The sequence below is a fragment of the Chiloscyllium plagiosum genome, unplaced genomic scaffold (assembly GCF_037043375.1).
Source record: "Chiloscyllium plagiosum isolate Xiang-an unplaced genomic scaffold, Cpla_swu_hap1 HiC_scaffold_20, whole genome shotgun sequence".
In the NCBI taxonomy this organism is placed as follows: domain Eukaryota; kingdom Metazoa; phylum Chordata; class Chondrichthyes; order Orectolobiformes; family Hemiscylliidae; genus Chiloscyllium; species Chiloscyllium plagiosum.
Genome location: NW_028270158.1, coordinates 48,185,375 through 48,203,421, shown reverse-complemented (window position 1 = coordinate 48,203,421; position 18,047 = coordinate 48,185,375). Strand labels below are relative to the sequence as shown.

Genomic DNA, 18,047 nt, shown 5'->3' with positions numbered 1-18,047 from the left:
TCTGTGCCTAACATCCCTTTTTGCTGATTTCATGAAACCCACAACAAAAGAACTCATTTGACAGTTGCAGCTCAGATTGAGTTTGAACAGGGGTGTGGGCAAGCTAAAGTACCACTGTGCTCAAACAGTTAAAAAGTATCACATTATAGGAAATTATAGTGATAATTATACCCTATGTGGCTTTATTACCGGTAACTGAACACCATATTTTAAAATCAGCTTTAATCTTGTGCACTGATCAAATGTACAATTCTTACATCTGTTCATACACACTTAATTGGCAAGTAACATGCCTTTTAGACTTTGTTCATTGTAGCTCCACCATAAATGTTAACATAACTAATCAAGTACATAACACTGCATATCATTTCTGATAATTACTTGAAGAGTTTTCAGATTCTCTTCCTTTGCTCAAACCTAGCCCTCAGGATGAAGATGTTCAGACTAAACAGACTCAAAGTAATGCAAGAAAAACAGAAATTGCTTGCAAAATTCAACAGATCTGGCAGCATTTGTGAAGAGAAAGATAGATTTTTGGGTCCAGTGACCCTTCTTCAGAACTGAGTTTTCCAAATATTTGTTTTCACTTAATTTCCAGCATCCAGTCATTTGATTTTTTTCCCACCAAAGGAATGCTTGCACACATCTATTCTCTCTCAAATGCATGCAGAACATGCCTCATGCTGCAGTATAAATGACAAAATAATACAAGTTTACTTTAGTAAAGCATTTAAACACTCAAGGGCACCCAAGTTCAGTAACCTGTGCCACCAGTTTAAAAACACAAGCATGCAGCTCTCAATAACTCAATGAATATGGTTTTTGAAAACTGTAAACAAATTGTTGCCAGAAACAAACTTCCTCAAGCAATGTAGTGCAAGTAATAAATCATCTTTTACAAGTCATAAGCCACTACAGACCTAACAATTGTCACTGCGTAGCAAGCAGTGCACCAAGTAATCGTTTAAAAAGCATTTACAGCCAGTTCCGTTTGATAGCATGCCTACTCTGCTAGCACCTCAGTAGTCTGTTTGACAGATGAAAAAAAAGTCTCTCATATTTCCCATGTCAGGAGGAAAACACATCTATATTGCAAATTTATAGTCTGCTATCCTCAGCCAGTAGTTGGTATCTCATTCATTAGTTTAACTTCTCACCTTACAGCACATTTCATTCACCTAAATGACCATAGGTCTCAAAATACAAAAATGGTATCACCTTGCGGATTAACTACACAGTTAAACTAATAACTGTGTAAGTGAACTGCCTCAAATTTTGAGCCCCCTCCTCTGAATGGTTTACTTTTGATGGGTACTGTGCCTTGTTCAAAGCCTGACTTGCAGGTGAAACTCAACGTTTTGCATTTATTAATGATCTGATCAACACATCACTGCCAAGTCTAGCCTAGCCATGACTAGGTTAATAAAGAAATCTTCAATTATAAATGAGAACTGGGGTTGATTACTTTGCTCCCCAAGACAGACTCATTTTGGTTAAACCTTGCATCCATACTGTCCCCATTGTACAGACAGCAACCAGTGGCTTGGAACTAATCAACTTGTCTGGACTGCAACAAATGGATGGCTAGGTACTTAACTGTTTATGGAGCTGAAAATAACCAAAGTGCATCAAACCACAATTAAGCTGTTGCAGCACTGCATTGTGGAACATAAAGGTTTTGACATTGTGAACCACCAGAATGAACCCAAGTGTTTTAGTAATATTTGAAACTCTATTTGCTATTTATCTGGTCGCCTAATTCAGATTTTGTTTTGTGCTGCCTCAAACACAGTAATATCAGCTGAATTTCACATTTTCATAGATTCTAATAGTTCTGTGCACCAACCCCATCTATTTGAACTTTCTAATGACAAGTCACTACTTTACAGTTATAAGTTATAATAAAAATTAAACTCGCAGATGCATAGTGATATTACCACACCTCTGATCTGCTGGACAAACTCTGTAGCAGTAATTCCAGTTCAGTGATACGCAATTCATGCTTTTGTTGCAAAGCCATAAGCTGATTCTAGGAAAAACAAAGGAAAAAATATTTTCAAAATTTGTCTCGAAAATAAGTTCTGACAAGATTACATACATGTGAAGGTAAACATATGTAAAACATGCAATGTCAAAGCTTTTCAGTCGCTCTGCAATCTGACGCTAGATACAGAACAAACATTGCAAAGTGTAAAAGCTATTATTTAAATGAGTTAGCTTTCTGAAGCGTTAAGTAGAAAAGTTTCAACTGTTCAGCTCAGCTATAAATAGGAGTATAATAAATTATTTCACAGTTGCAGAACAAATATTTAGGTTTGCTAACTTAAAGGAACGAGTCCAGTGAATTCAAGTGGGTCAAAGTCAATCCTGTGATCAGTAACAGCTATTTTTCAAACAGTCAGCATGCAGATTGATTAAGCTATTCAGATTTTTTTTGAAGTGAAAAATGACTAGTGTGGAAAATAAATTTCCTTTTGCCAAACCGAAAGCAAATTTGTATTCAAATATGGTGAGGAAGTAGTAAAAATGGTCAGAAACATTCTGAAGGTAGGCAAGTAGCTTTCCTCCTCAAAACCTCCTTCTGTGATCAAAGATAATACAGTGAAGGATCATCAAATTTGAACATCTTTCTTCATCATTCCACGTGTACTGTCTATTACGGTGGGTAGTTCCAGCACTTTCTACTTTCATAAGAGATTATTGCTATTCAAACATTTAATGTGCATCATTTAGATTTAAACCTAGGGGCTATGTATTTCATTTGGTGAGAACATTGAGGTCACCCAGGTGAATTGACAACTTTTGAACGAGATCAACTGGCAGATACGGAAAGGTAATTTTGGTTGGATTACAGTCACGTCACGTCATAGCCACAGCAGCACAGTGGTTAGCACTGTTGCCTCAAAGCGCCAGAGACCCAGGTTCAATTCCTGCCTCAGGCGACTGTGTGGGGTTTGCACATTCTCCATGTCTGTGTGGGTTTCCTCCGGGTGCTCCGGTTTCCTCCCACACTCCAAAAATGTGCAGGTTAGGTGAATTGGCCATGCTAAACTGTCTGTAGTGTTAGGTGAAGGAGTAAATGCAGGGGAATGGGTCTGGGTGGGTTGCGCTTCAGCGGGTCTGTGCGGACTTGTTGGGCCAAAGGGCCTGTTTCCACATTGTAAGTAATCTAAATCTAAATTTTCAATGTTATTAGACCTGGTTTACATTGTGACCATTTTCTATGACCATGACAAATGCAACTGCAGAAAAACAGCCCTCAACATTATCAGACATAACATTGTGTTTTGCCTCCAGGAATGGGTGCAGTCCCAATTTAACAATTGGGAATTTCAAAAAGCCAAAGTGTTAAAATGGGCAACATTGGTCTCATTTTTGAAATTAGCTTGTTGGACATTTTCAAGGTTTCTGGGTTTCAATGAAGGATATTGTTCCTTTGCATGAACTTCCATTGTTCTAAAATGGACAATTCAATGTTCTGTCTCCTCATGGTTGCAGCAATATTTTGAAAATGCATGAGAATTTCCAAATTACTTATTGGCATATTGAGCCTTAAATCCCAAAACTTATTTTTTCCTTAAAGGAATGCAAAACATAAAAAGGTGACTGAGGATGTAAATTCAGTGACCACCTGGCAAGGTCCTCTGTAAATCCATGGAACAACCAAAGTGTGTCTGGGCAATTTCAAGCAGAGATTTAAAAAGAACAGGTAAGAGGCTGACTAACTCTTTCAGTCAAAGGCTAACCACTGTGGATTATGTCCTAAACTGCAGACATGTTTGAGGTTTACTCTGAGGAAAGGGCAAATAAAAAAGGTTAAAACCACAAACAATACAGTGTCAGAGAGTTGACACACTTAGGTGAAATGAAGGTCACAGCTTGAGGTCCGAAATTGAACACTTGATTTAGTTTTCAAGTACTGTATATACCTGTGTATAGATTGATTTCGTGTATAATTTAACCCATATTTTGGCCAATAACTTATTTTTCATATGTCTTGCGTATAAGTCAACCCTACTATATCGCATTAAATTGCATTCATTCATTCCAGTAACTCTGTTCATCACTATTTACTATATCACTGCTCTATTCATTCATTACGCCACTTTGTTTACTACAGCATGTTTTGATTCATTCATTCAGACTTATTGCACTTTATTCACTATACATCCAAAAGTTAATATCGTTGAAAAGTTAATCATTTTAATTATGCCATTATATCTGAATAAAACTGAGATTTATTAGCTGCATACTGGCTTATCTTTAAATGTTTGACAGATGTGTTAATGGTGCTGAGGTTCATAACATACAAGAGTAAATGGGAGGGAAACTGAAGAATTTGGCGGGAAAAAATGAGCAAGTGAATGACCGAGTGCAGTTTGATGTTTTGAATGAACGAATCAAGTTTGATGCATTGATTGAATAAATGCATGAAGTTTGATCATTCAAGATGCTTACAAATTCAGAATTTAATAAATGTTTCATTTTAAGTGTACCATTATACCAGGCCATGACGATGTTGAATAGTGTGATTTTGCAGGATTTCAATGAATCTTTGACATTAAATTTTCATACTGGTCTCTTGCTTTTATCCGGATATTACCTTTACCATTATTTATTGTTTTTCTTCTTTAACTAGGATCAGTCATGCAATCAAATTGACTTTTGCTAATATGGTATTTTGAACTGCAGCATGAATATCAGCCCCTCAAAACTTGTGCCCAACTATTAGTCAAGCCCCAAATTTCAGCTTTAAAAAACTATCTTCAAAATTCAACCTATGCACAAGTATATGCGGTAAAATATATCGTCTCACAGCAGCACAATGGCTCAGTAGTTAGTACTGCTGCCTCACAGCACCAGGGATCAGAATTCAATTCCACCCTTGAGCATCAGTCTGTGTGGAGTTTGCACATTCTCCCCATGTCTGCGTGGGTTTCCTCCCACAATCCAAAGGTGTGCTGGTTAGGTGGACTAGCCATGCTAAATTGCCCAGTGTCCCATGTCTGGGTGAGATGCTGCTCAAAGGGATGGTGTGGACCCAATGGGTCGAACGGCCTGGTTCCACACTATAGGGACTCTATGATTCATTGAGTAACTGGAAACTAGCCCATCTAATGGGATCACCATCAAGGAAACTGGAAAAGAAAGTCCGTCAGTGACAACCCAAGAAACATGAAATCGACTGCTTCATAAACAGTGATATTAGAACAATCCAACTCAACTGCTGCTCAGTTCCACCATTGATTCCTCAGAACCAAGAGACCTGATTTGTATATCTTTTGTTTTAAACAGTTTGCTTTTTATTCAACCCTCATTTCTAGTCACTGCACATATATCGTGTTTTATTGTCACTTCTCAAACTTAATAGTGAATCATCCCTGTTTTTTAAAACTCTAGAAAGCACAACTATATTTGGCTTGGGGATAAAAGGTATCAACAAGGGAAGGAATCCTTTTTAAATTCATCTTTCTGCAACTAAGAGGGAGTGAATTAAGAGGAGCCAGTTAAGCCTTCCTCATCCTGGAGCACAATGGATACTTTTTGACAGGGATATTTGTTGTGCACTAAACACCCAAATTGTGGAGCTGCTCTCCCAAGACTTATACAAGTACAAGTGAGGTACCTGCACCTACGGCTGGACACGAACACTGACATATATAGTTACACAATGCAAATGATCAGGTTTTCTAAGAAAACAGCAATGAGCTCAATGATCCACATATCCAGGTGGGATTCTGATATGATTTTGAACTGCTTCACATATCACCTGAACAACTTGCCATGTGGGTTATTTTAAGTTAGATTTCACGCTTAAACTTAGCAGTAGGAAAAACTGGCCCCGGATCAAGTTTGGGCTCAAAGATTACAACTTGTTAACATGTGCAGTTGATTGTAAGCATGCAGATAACTTAAAATTAAAATATGGTTTCACAAACTCAAATGAATCAAATCAGTATTTCAGAGCTGCTGCAGTACTGATATACCCAACATCCACATAGTTAATGATAAATCTGATCACTGACTTGCTTTCTCTCATCACGTGTTTTAGATTCCAGCAGGTTACCTGGAGATCATCAGTTTCTTCTTGCTTCACTTCTTTTTGCAACAAACTTGACTGCTGGCTGATTAAGTTTCTGATAAGGACCACAAGTGCTTCTTTATCATTCATCTTCCCGACCTGTTCCTGCAGTTGCTGCAACAAGCTGGCAAGCTGATCATAACGCTGGTTTGAAGCAAGGGAGCTCTGAGAACACTGGTCATTGAGTACAATAATCTGCTTTTCCAACTTTGTCACACGAGTCCAATCAAATGGATGCTCAGTACTCTGAAACAGATAGTCAAACATTGACAAAGTTGCACTTTAGGCCTAAAATCTCAATTTTCAAACACATGTACGCTGGAAACATTACCCGTGGAAATGGCAGTGAACCAGGAATCTCCCCATTTGTCTGGATAGTTGGTACAATTTCTTTTGAACTCTGTACTGAAGTCCTATTAAAGGCTGGCAATAGTGACCACAAGCCTGCTGGACCCAAGTACCAGAGACCAACTTTAAAAAAAGAGAAGAGGCAGGTTAGCATCAAATACTGACTTTTTCAAATTCCGAAATTCATTTGCAATTGATTTGCTAATCAAAGCCTTGCTACAGGTAGAAATTTGACAGCTGTATACTCTGTCTAGGTGTCCAGCACTATTAATTTTTTTAAAAAATCATTGCAAATTTTGCTTTCATTCACAAGTTTGGATTTGATTTGTTGTTACATGTACCTTAATAAAATGAAAAGCTTTGTTGTGAACACTACAGGCAAATCATTGCAAACAAGGACTTAAAGATCATGTGGTGCTGAGACACAGCAAAGCATGCAAGATTATGACTGCTACAGGAAGTGCACAAAAGCAAGGTCAAGATTTGATCTGAAATTAGCAAGCTTACCAAATAAAAGAAGAAATGGAACCAACAGGAGTAACCATCTGAACAACCTGGGTAGACATCTGAAAGCAAACAAAACAATAAATCACCAAACCAGATGAAATCCATTTGATATTCTAAAAAAGCCACCTTACAATTATATTTTTACTGCTAAACAAATTGAAATTGTGTAATATATACCTTGTGAGCAAATATACATCAAGGAGGGACATTAAAGTGATTAGCTGGTACCATCCAGTCCCAAGCCACCAGAAAGCTCCAGAAGCAGCCTTTCCTGGGAAAAAAAACAAATGCACAGAACTGATGCATAATCAAGTATTCAAGTGCTCACCCTGGGAAGTGGTTCATGTAGATGGAAATCCTCTGAAAAATATGTAAACTAGCCCAACTATAACACTTATATAATATCAACAAATTCATAAAACAAGAATGCAAATATATTACACTGAAGAAAATTAAGCCAGAGTGTATTATTACTGATGCTTGATGTCCAAAAACATTTGGGGTGAAACCTAAGCTTGCACTGTTCTACAACTGAGTATACATGCACAAACAGAGCAAAGCATGCAAAAAAATGGAGAGATGGAATAGATGAAGAACAAAAATGAAAAATAAAAATTAAATAACCTGGAGATACAATGGCCAACCACAGAATAGACAAGACCTTCCTGGATACAAACCAGGCAACAGCACCAGCAGCCTGAACCACTTGCAGCAACAAAGAGCCTACAAATACAAAACAGATCAATCTGCAACATGTCAACTTCAAATGTTCAGTTTTTTTTATGTAACTTTTACTTTACTCAATGTAGTGCATAAATGCCAGTGCACCAAATATCCCAAACAAGTTCTAATAGCATCAAATATCACCATTGTTCAAAGTTTTATTAAAGCATGTGGACAAAATAGAAATCTGAAAATCAACCTGCATAAGCAAAGACCAGCCAGATGGTCCGCGTGACTTGTGAATACTTCGTGTACTTTGTGGACCCCACTTCAGTGGATTTATATGTATCGTGTTTCATTCCCTTACAGTCATCACCTGTTGGTTGCGGCAGTACAATACATTAGTGAACCGTGTGAACCCAATTTGTGGTTAAGTGCATTTTCCCCCCACAAGCAACTGTGGAATTAAGTGGCAACATCAGGTATCAAACCAAAATACTTACACAAAGATTCCCCATTTATATTCAGATGTCCATCCCCAGTAATCAACTCTTTTACATTCATTCTTCCACAGTAACTTGAATGGGCTGCAACACAGAAACTGATCCTTAACTGTCTTAGATGGGAAAAAACACTGCAGAGAAAAATCTTGACTTCTCAAACCAATGAGTAGTGAAGTCACTGTATTTGCATGTAACCAGGACTACACTTCACTTGCATGCAAATGAGCTAGCTACTAAGAGTTTACCCAAACAAACAAGCATAAAGCTAGTTACACTTTGATACTCATTTCCTACTCAATTAGAAGCTGACTTTGGCCAGCCCTGAAGCAGAAGGTGCAAATAGTGGTGACATGCTGCTAAATTTAAACAAATGAAGTGAACAATAGGCAAAATCGTATGATGTTGACAAAAAGATATAGCACACCATGTACAGATCAAAGCAATGATTTAAAAAATGAATTTTTCAGGTATGCATTTAAGAAAAGCCCCTGAGAATTAGTGAAGTGGTAAAGCGTTCTATAACAGGGGAATAGAAGTAATGGCCTCCATCACATAGCAATAGATTGAAGAACATGCAAGCACTTGGTTCACTCCACATTAGTTGGGTACCTTTGGAGTAAAACCCAGTCTTCAACAATATTGTGTGATAAAGTTGTAAAAACCATGCGACTGCAGCTGACACAACATTTTTTGTCATGTGGACTGTATGATTCATGAATAACTGCACTCCTGAAAAATACAAAATCAGATGCAACTAATTTACAATAAAAAATTCCAGAATAGAATTACGCTATCACACTTAGGCAGAGCTGTTACAAAGTTTGAGAGAAGATTTGTAGCTCGGGTGCTCATTGTTGTGGTTCTGTTCGCCGAGCTGGGAATTTGTGTTGCAGACATTTCGTCCCCTGTCTAGGTGACATCCTCAGTGCTTGGGAGCCTCCTGTGAAGCGCTTCTGTGATCTTTCCTCCGACATTTGTAGTGGTTTGAATCTTCCGCTTCCGGTTGTCAGTTCCAGCTGTCCGCTGCAGTGGCCGGTATATTGGGTCCAGGTCGATGTGTTTATTGATAGAAGCATGGCACTCATCCACAGATTCCAGGAATTCCCTGGCTGTGCTGTTTGGCTTGTCCTATAATAGTAGTGTTATCCCAGTCGAATTCATGTTGCTTGTCATCTGCGTGTGTGGCTACTAAGGATAGCTGGTCGTGTCGTTTCATGGCTAGTTGGGTGTTCATGGATGGGGATCGTCAGCGGTCTTCCTGTTTGTCCTACGTAGTGTTTTGTTCGGTCCTTGCATGGAATTTTGTACACGACGTTGGTTTTGCTCATGCTGGGTATCAGGTCCTTCGTCCTGGTGAGTTGTTGTCCGAGAGTGGCTGTTGGTTTGTGCACTGTTAGGAGTCCTAGTGGTCGCAATAGTCTGGCTGCCAGTTCGGAAATGCTCTAGATGTATGGTAACGTGGCTAGTCCTTTGGATTGTGGCATGTCCTCATTCCGTTGTCTTTCCTTTAGGCATCTGTTGATGAAGTTGCGGGGGTATCAGTTTTTGGCGAATATATTGTATAGGTGTTCTTCTTCCTCTTTTTGCAGTTCTCGTGTACTGCAGTGTGTTGTGCCCCTTGTGAATATTGTCTTGATGCAACTACTTTTGTGTGTGTTGGGGTGGTTGCTTTCGTAGAGCAAAACCAACGTAGTGTACAAAATCCCATGCAAGGACTGCACAAAACACTACATAGGACAAACAGGAAGACAGCTAATGATCCGCATCCATGAACACCAACTAGCCACGAAATGACACGACCAGCTATCCTTAGTAGCCACACGAAGATGACAAGCAAAATGAATTCGACTGGGACAACACTACTATTATAGGACAAGCCAAACAGAGAACAGCCAGGGAATTCCTAGAGGCATGGCACTCATCCACAGATTCAATCAATAAGCTCATCGATCTGGACCCAATATACCGGCCACTGCAACGGATAGCTGGAACTGACAGATTCAAACCACTACAAATGCCAGAGGAAAGATCACAGAAGCGCTTCACAGGAGGCTCCCAAGCACTGAGGATGTCACCTAGACAGGGGACGAAACATCAGCAGCACAAAATCCCAGCTCGGCGAACAGAACCACAACAAAGCTGTTACAGCTAAGAGAAAATCATGCTGCAAAGTCAGGTGGTTAAGGGATTCAATTTTACTGATTAAACTATGAAAATTAAACTTTGGTAAACTGAATTCAAGCAAACAATACACTTATTTGAATTAAACAGTAAAAATAATTCAAAGTTTTAACTCTACAGTACTGCACAATTCATAATTTTAGTTTTTCACATCCACCATACCAGTTTTTAAATCAAGGCTTTATAAATTTATGTAATTTCAAAGACCTCCCTAAAAAGTAGCAAGGACTCCCATCTTAATTTGCAGTAACAGCCAACAAGTTGAAATAAGTTACTCAAATTCAGGGTGCGCAACATTAAAACTCATACTTTGGGACATATTTCAAAGCAACAATACAATCAAAGGAGAGATGTACCATGCAAAGTTCTCATATGCCAATGAGTCAGACTCACTGGATTCACTCGTAAGGAAGCTGTCCATGAATTGCTGACTTCAAATAAAATCAGGAATTAGGTTTGTCCTTGGCCTTCCATTTCACATTTCCCCTTTTCATGCACTTTGCAATTCTTTAAGTTGGCTTCTTGGCTTTGAAATTAATGTACGGCCAAGGGTAAATTGCATACAGCGCAGGGTAACAAGCCCAAGCCCAACCCCCCAACTCCAACCAACATATTATACACATTTTTAAAAAAAAATTAATTATGTTACCATTGGTTATTTTTCCCATTACTTCAAGTGTGATAGACATTTGGAAATCATAAATTTAGGTTGACAGATTTTTAATAATAGATTGAAGGATTATGTAGAGTGGGCAGAAAAGGTGGAGTTTGAGGCAGAGATTAGATTAGACATGATTGCATTAAATTATAGAGTAGGCTCAAGGTGCTGAATGGTCTACTCCTGTTCCTAGCTCTGGTCATGTTTAAGTCTGTGCTCTTTTGTAAACTATCACTTCTATTTAAATCGCTCCATCAAATCTCCAACTAGCCATCTCATGTGGCAAGTAAAATCACAACTTTTCCAAGCTATCCACACAACTACACTCCCTTACCATTAGGATCAATGCAGTAAACCTTTTCTATGCCTTCTTGAAAGCCTTCATATGGCACTCAAGTGTGGTGCCCAAAATCAGAAAACACCTCAGCAGCACCTCAAATCTAAGTTGCATTCATTGTCACTGCCACGCTTGCGACAAAATACAGACAAGCTAACATCTTCATACAATTTCGAGGTACAGCAATAGTCACTCTATCAAACAAGTGTGCTGCTCAAAATGAACATCACTTAGGTCTTGCAGCTACTACTTTGTATGGTTAAATTTCAGCCAGGTAGTGTGGTCACCTAATTAAGCTACCAAATGGAGTCTTCTATATGCCAGCCACTTACTTGACATATCTTTCTTGTTTCTGCTTCTGGAATACACGGTTGAAGAGGGTGCATGGGAGGCACAGTATGCAGTGAGAACATCTTTTCGGTCAGAAAGGATGCTGCAGTCATTACAAGTGTAGCCATTGAATATGGTCGTCTGCATGTTCCCTGATATTATGTCCCCATTTGCTTGCAGAAATGTTGTACTTCCTCCTAAAGAACATAGCACCCAAGATTTGACATCCGATACCAAACAAATGTAAATTAGAAATTTTGGTGAATGAGTCGTAACAGCTGAGGATTTCTTTACCTTTGCCATCTCCATCCTCATCATCTAGACCTGTTTTGTAAAAGCAAGCAAAACAAATTTCAATATCATTTCATTTCACAATTAGCAAAATTGTGTCAAGCCACCTTAGTCAGTGGGTTGAAACAAAGCAGATACGACCTAAGCTATGATATTTCAGGTTTAATTCTCAAACAAGAGTTGACTTGAATATCAGCAGAAACAGTTTAAATGCTGATTTATGCTGAACAAAACTATTACCAAAATACAATACCTCTAAAAAGTGATAAAACTTGAACAAGCTCTGTAAAGGGATCATGAAAGACACTATATAAACATAAATTCTTAGTTTTACTGCAACTTATACTGTTCCATTGCATCATTAAGAAAGAAATCACTAAATACAAGTAATACATGAAAAATGTAAATCAGGTGGTCAGTTGTTCTTGCAGCAGAATTTGTCAACAAAGCAACATCTATCACGTATGCAATGCTCCAATGAATCACAGCACAAACTTGAACAATGTCTTCAGACTACGCATTTCACAACCTTCTGGACTAAATATTGAATTCAACACCTTCAGATTGTGAAAACTCTCCCATTCTTTCTCTTCTTTAGCTTTACTTGCTGCGTTCTGTCACCACGTTCTCTCTTCTCTCCCCACTCCAGTGGGCCTATCTCTTCAATGTTCCCGCCCCAAATTTGGTAGCGACACACGTGTATTGCCATTCTCACATCGTGATATGCCCAAATACTGCCCCTCTGCAGTTCATGTCAGCTCTGAAAAGTCATCTCGTCTCAAACGTTAGCTTGCTCTCTCTCCATTAATGCTGCCTTATGTGCTATCATTTCCAGCACAGATTCCAAGATCAATGCTCCTGCAGCAATAATTAATGTTGGAAATGGAAACCATTTCTTCTGCCTATACAAGATTCAATTAGACTTGCAACATTAATGTTTTTGCACCTTTTTCTAAATTGTCTTGTCCACAGGTTTAGGCAACACATGAAAGCAGGTTATACATTCAAAAGTTATCACAGCACAGTTCTAACTAGTTTTCACTTCAGCCACCTGTACCCATCTTCCAACAAAGTTCAATTAATAGCTGAGAGCAGTCAAAAACATGCATATTTTCCACCCTTAAACCAAAATGAGTTAAAATCACTTCTGGTACTCCTTTGTTAACTCAGTACCCATTAGCAGAATCAAAAGTGCTATTTTCTTAGACTGTGTAACAATTCTATGCTGGACCTATTTAAAAGGAATGATCTGATAAAAAAACAATTTCAGCGTTTATAAATACTTAATAGATAGCTATTGATAGCTTCATTTGATAAAACTTCAAGTGTAATAAACACTCAAATACACTGAATTCAAATGTATCAGCTTACATTTGGGAGAATATAATAATTACTGTAGCTAGGATTTAATAGGTCCCCAGCTATCAGGGTTGGACTACATTTCATTTCCGCTACCAAAGGTTAAACATTATTCAAAGAAACCAACAAAATGTCAGAGTATAATGACATATTTTAGAATTTTCTAATTCTAAACAAAAAACAAAACAAAACAAAAAGTGTTTTCAAGACTTTCGCTCCTCTTCCTTCAAAAATGAAGAACTCTTTTGAAAGGCTGTACACATGCACCTGTTTTGGCTGTCTATACACTTCCTGCACTTGAAATATTTGTTCAAATGGATTTAAAACAGGGCTCTCTGGACAAATGTAGGGACATTGCTGATAGAAGCACACATCTGCTGAAATTAATTCAAAATGTCTGAGCCAGGTATAATCTTGTTTGAACAGCACGCCACGTAATACTGAACGCTATTATTTTGCCCTTACTTCCCTTTGTGCGGTTTAAGCGGTTTCCTAAAAGATCTTGCTGGTGGTTTTAAGATAACATCTTCTAGCATAATGCTTCATTTCTTAGAGTCTGTGATACTCCACATGCAAATGGATTTCAAAAGCAAGCAAGCATTTGTTTATAACATCTAAAGTTGAGCCTTTTTAAAAAGAAAATTGACAAGTTTGTGCAGGGACATTTCAGTTAATATTCACAGATTTCCATGATTAGATGAGATTCCCTACAATATGGAAACAGGCCCTTCGGCCCAACAAGTCCACACCGACCCTCCGAAGAGTAACCCACCCCCCTCTGACTAAAGCACCTAGCACTATGGACAATTTAGCATGGCCAATTCACCTGAACTGCACATCTTTGGATTGTGGGAGGAAACCGGAGCACCCGGAGGAAACCCACGCAGATACAGGGAGAATGTGCAAACTCCACACAGACAGTTGCCAGATGCTGGAATCAAACCACTGAGCCACCATGCCGCCCTTGATGTTACTTCACTTCTGACAGAATCAGGTACTATACATAATCCCCCAGCTAAAGTCTGGTAAACAGCAAATTAATGTTCGGAATTTCAAGAAAGTTCTGTTTACTTAAAATGTCCAACTTAAATGCGCTATGTTTAAATTTGTTCTCCTAAACTAGTGATCAGTTTTTCTTAGTGAAGGCAAAATCTAATTTTACTTTAATTGGATTTTAAATACAGCAAGCTCCAGAAAGAAATTCAAAGTACTGCTAATAAGGCTCAGAGATCAGCCACCTACAAGCATTCGTCACTTTTCAAGCCCAAAATGCTTAAAAATGTGACAAGTCATGGACGCAGAGTCATAGTGAAATGTAAAAATACTGCCCAAAGTGCATCAACATCATGAAGTTTAATTTCAATTCAGTAATGCAGCAAATGAAGGGTTGTATATGCATTTTAAGAGTACTACTATAAAGAGAAGTGGAAAAAGAAACTTAAAGGAACTGTGATTATACCCAAAAACATACTCCAAAATATCTAGGCTCAAACAGTAGGAGTCAATAGTTTGAAACCCATTGAAAGTTTCTTTCCACGGAAAGTAGCCAGTGAAAAATAATTCAGTATGGCCTTCTTCTGGATTGACACTGACAAAACATTCAAATTAATTATGTAAATCTAAACAATAATAAGCAGAAGTGGAACTGATTTGTTTTCAAAGACTATTATTCTCCAATTCAACCTGCAATAATCATGAAGATACAGCACAAACAGACCCTTCGGTCCAATTCATCCATGTCAACCAGATATCCTAACTTAATCTAGTCCCATTTGGACTAAACCCCCTCAGCCCTTCCTGATATACCCATCCAGATACCTATTAACTGCTGTAATTATACCAGCCTCCACCACTTCCTTGGACAGCTCATTCTATACACGTACCACCCTCTGCATGAAAAGGTTCCCCCCAGGACCCTTTTATATCTTTCCCCTCTCACCCTAAACCTATGCCCTCCAGTTCTGTACTTGCCCAGCCCAGGGAAAAGACTATTTATTCTATACACGCACATCATGATTTTATAAACCTCTATAAGGTCACCCCTCAGCCTCTGATGCTCCAGGGAAAACAGCCCCAGCCTATTCATCCTTTCCCGATAGCTCAAACACTCCAAACCCTGACAACATCCTTGTAAATCTTTTCTGAACCCTTTCAATTTTCACAACATCCTTCAGATAAGGAGACCAGAACTGCATGCAATATTCCAACAGCAGCCTAACCAATGTCCTGTACAGCTGCAACATGACCTTCCAACTCCTGTACTCAATACTCTGACCAATAAAGGAAAGCATACCAAACACCTTCACTATCCTATCTACCTGCGACTCTACTTTCAAGGAACTATGAACCTGCACTCCAAGGTCTTTGTTCAGCAATACTCCCCAGGACCTTACCCAAAATAATCAAATTATGTTTAATTACTAGTTTGACAGGTTGCTTACCCCAGAAATGGCCCAACTCTGTTCTTTCTTGAATCGAAGACTCATCCAGTACTGTGGACACCATTGATGAGTCTGTCCCATAGCTGAGGACACTGCTCTGACTGGAAACTGATAACTCAACCTTTGCTTTCCTTGGAGTATGAGACACACAAACAGTTTGTTTGCTTGCACTTTTGTGTTTTTCTTGTTGCTGTTTTACACTTCTGGGGGAAAAGAAAAACCTTTGTTGAAAGAACCATGGCAAATGTTCAGGCTTTCCACCAAAACAGTGCACTGCAGGAGATTAGAGTTTGAGTATATATACAAATTCCCAAATATAACATTTGAAGAAACATTAACCAAAAAGGGGCATGGTCACCTCAAGATTACCTTCAAAATGTGGAAACCAATAGTAGGAAGAGCAGAAATCAGCGCAGTTATGAAGACAGATTAAACAAGTTCTGACCGTCTCCCAAACGAGAAGCTGGCTAAGAGAAATTTGATGGACGTTTTCAAAATAAGTGGTCTGCTTACAGTAGATTAGGAGAAGCTATTTCCCACTCAAAAGGAAGAACTAGAGGGCACAGATATGAAGTGATGTGAAGAAACCAGGATGATGAGGGGAAAAAACACTTTCACATAGCAAGTCATTAGCATAAGAAATGCACTGTTTGGAAATGTAGTGGAGACAGATTCAATTAAGGCATTCAAGAGGGCATTTGGTAATTACTTGGATTATAACAGTGTGCAAGGCTCCAGGTAAAAAGCATGAGATTGACACTAGGCAATGACACTCATTTGAAGAGACTGCAGGAGTGATAGGACAAATGGCCTCCGTGGGCATCGTAATAGTTGAGATTGAGAGATCGTGAAGCAGATTTCCTGTGTCTCTTAACTTTTACATAGTTTCACAGGCAAAGAATCGTGAGGAAATCCAATTAAAAGTAAACATTGTCCATTGGTATAATTTGATGTTACGTAGACAGAAGAACGAACTATATGTATTATAGATGTACGATGAAGCAACAGAAATAATTCATGGTCAGTATCTCTCAATAGTCCCAAAATAGAGTTTTTGATCCGGTCAGAAACTTTCAAATTGTAGGCACAAATGACAGATATTCACAATCATGCTGTCCCTACCTCTCCATCTCAGATTGGAAGATCATGCAAGTGAATATCAGGTGTTGACAGATGCAGTTTCTTACATCTTTTACTTTTTGATAAAGAGTCTGTGTATAAAAAATCCATTTACTTAATTTACTAAAAAAAAAATTCATTGACTAACAACTTTATACTTGTCATTGTTTTATTCTCAGAGCTTGCCTTGTATCTCAAGTATCTGCAATCTTGATTAAAAAAGGATTGAACCATGACTATCGACCTAAATCAAGTGCTGAAGTGCTTTGATTTTGGTTTTGGGGGAGAAGAGAAAAAAAATCAAAATATAATGACTTATCAGAAAAGGATTCTTGATGCTCAACAAGATGAGCACTTGTGGAGACGTCTGATCAGCATTGTCAATTTGAAAAAAAATTGCTTTGCTGATAAGTATTGCAAGGAGCAAGTGAGGACTGCATTTGCTGGAGATCAGAGGCGAGTGTGTGGTGCTGGAAAAGCATAGCAGGTCAGGCAGCACCGGAGGAGCAAGAGAATCGACATTTCGGGCATAAGCCCCTCATCAGTAATTCATTCTTGAAGGGGTTATGCCCGAAACGTCGATTCTCTTGCTCCCCTGATGCTGCCTGACCTGCTATGCTTTTCCAGCACCACATTCTCAACTTTGATAAGCATTGCTGTCGTGCATTTACTGCCCACCTCCAACTGCACTTATTTGGGGGGGGGGTCCACAAGCAAACACCTTGGATGGCTGCAGTCAATGTAGGTGCACCACATGATTATTAGTGGAGGAATTGCAGGATTTTGACCTAGTGTGAGCGAAGAAACTACAATATAATTTGCAATCAGAATATTGCATGACTTTCAGAGGCATTTACAGGCGGCCTTGTTCCCAAGTTCTCCTGCCCTTGTTGGTTCTCGAAGAAAGAATTTCAGAGTCTGAAGGAACCTTAAGTTGCTGCAATGCACTTCAAAAATAGGTGTTATACATTACTATTACAGTGCGCATGCAGGGAATATTTTAGAAGTGGATTAAGTATCATTAAATCATTTTGAATGGTGTTAAGCTTCGAGTTTTGCTGGAGCTGCAAAGTTCCAGGCAATTTTAAAACTTTCCAACACGTTCCTTATGGTGGACAGGCTTTGGAAAGTCAGCCATTGAATTACTTGCCAGAACTCCCAGCCTATTTTGTTTGTGTATTTAACAGGTTCAGTTAAGGTGCTGGTCAGTGGTAATTTAAAAGACATT

At 38.7% G+C, this 18,047-nt stretch overlaps 1 protein-coding gene across 1 annotated transcript in view; it reads right to left on the bottom strand.

Annotated features, from left to right (window-relative positions):
* Positions 1 to 18,047, bottom strand: part of sun1b (Sad1 and UNC84 domain containing 1b) — a 67,304-nt gene that overhangs the window by 16,288 nt on the left and 32,969 nt on the right. Inside the window, exons 4-15 of the mRNA XM_043711336.2 lie at positions 15,701 to 15,903; positions 11,904 to 11,933; positions 11,612 to 11,806; positions 8,713 to 8,832; positions 8,104 to 8,187; positions 7,860 to 7,976; positions 7,562 to 7,660; positions 7,115 to 7,208; positions 6,938 to 6,996; positions 6,414 to 6,553; positions 6,068 to 6,328; positions 1,943 to 2,029 (exon numbers count right to left, since the gene is read on the bottom strand). Coding sequence (XP_043567271.2) covers positions 1,943 to 2,029; positions 6,068 to 6,328; positions 6,414 to 6,553; positions 6,938 to 6,996; positions 7,115 to 7,208; positions 7,562 to 7,660; positions 7,860 to 7,976; positions 8,104 to 8,187; positions 8,713 to 8,832; positions 11,612 to 11,806; positions 11,904 to 11,933; positions 15,701 to 15,903 — 1,489 coding nt within the window. The remainder of the gene's footprint in view (positions 1 to 1,942; positions 2,030 to 6,067; positions 6,329 to 6,413; positions 6,554 to 6,937; positions 6,997 to 7,114; positions 7,209 to 7,561; positions 7,661 to 7,859; positions 7,977 to 8,103; positions 8,188 to 8,712; positions 8,833 to 11,611; positions 11,807 to 11,903; positions 11,934 to 15,700; positions 15,904 to 18,047) is intronic.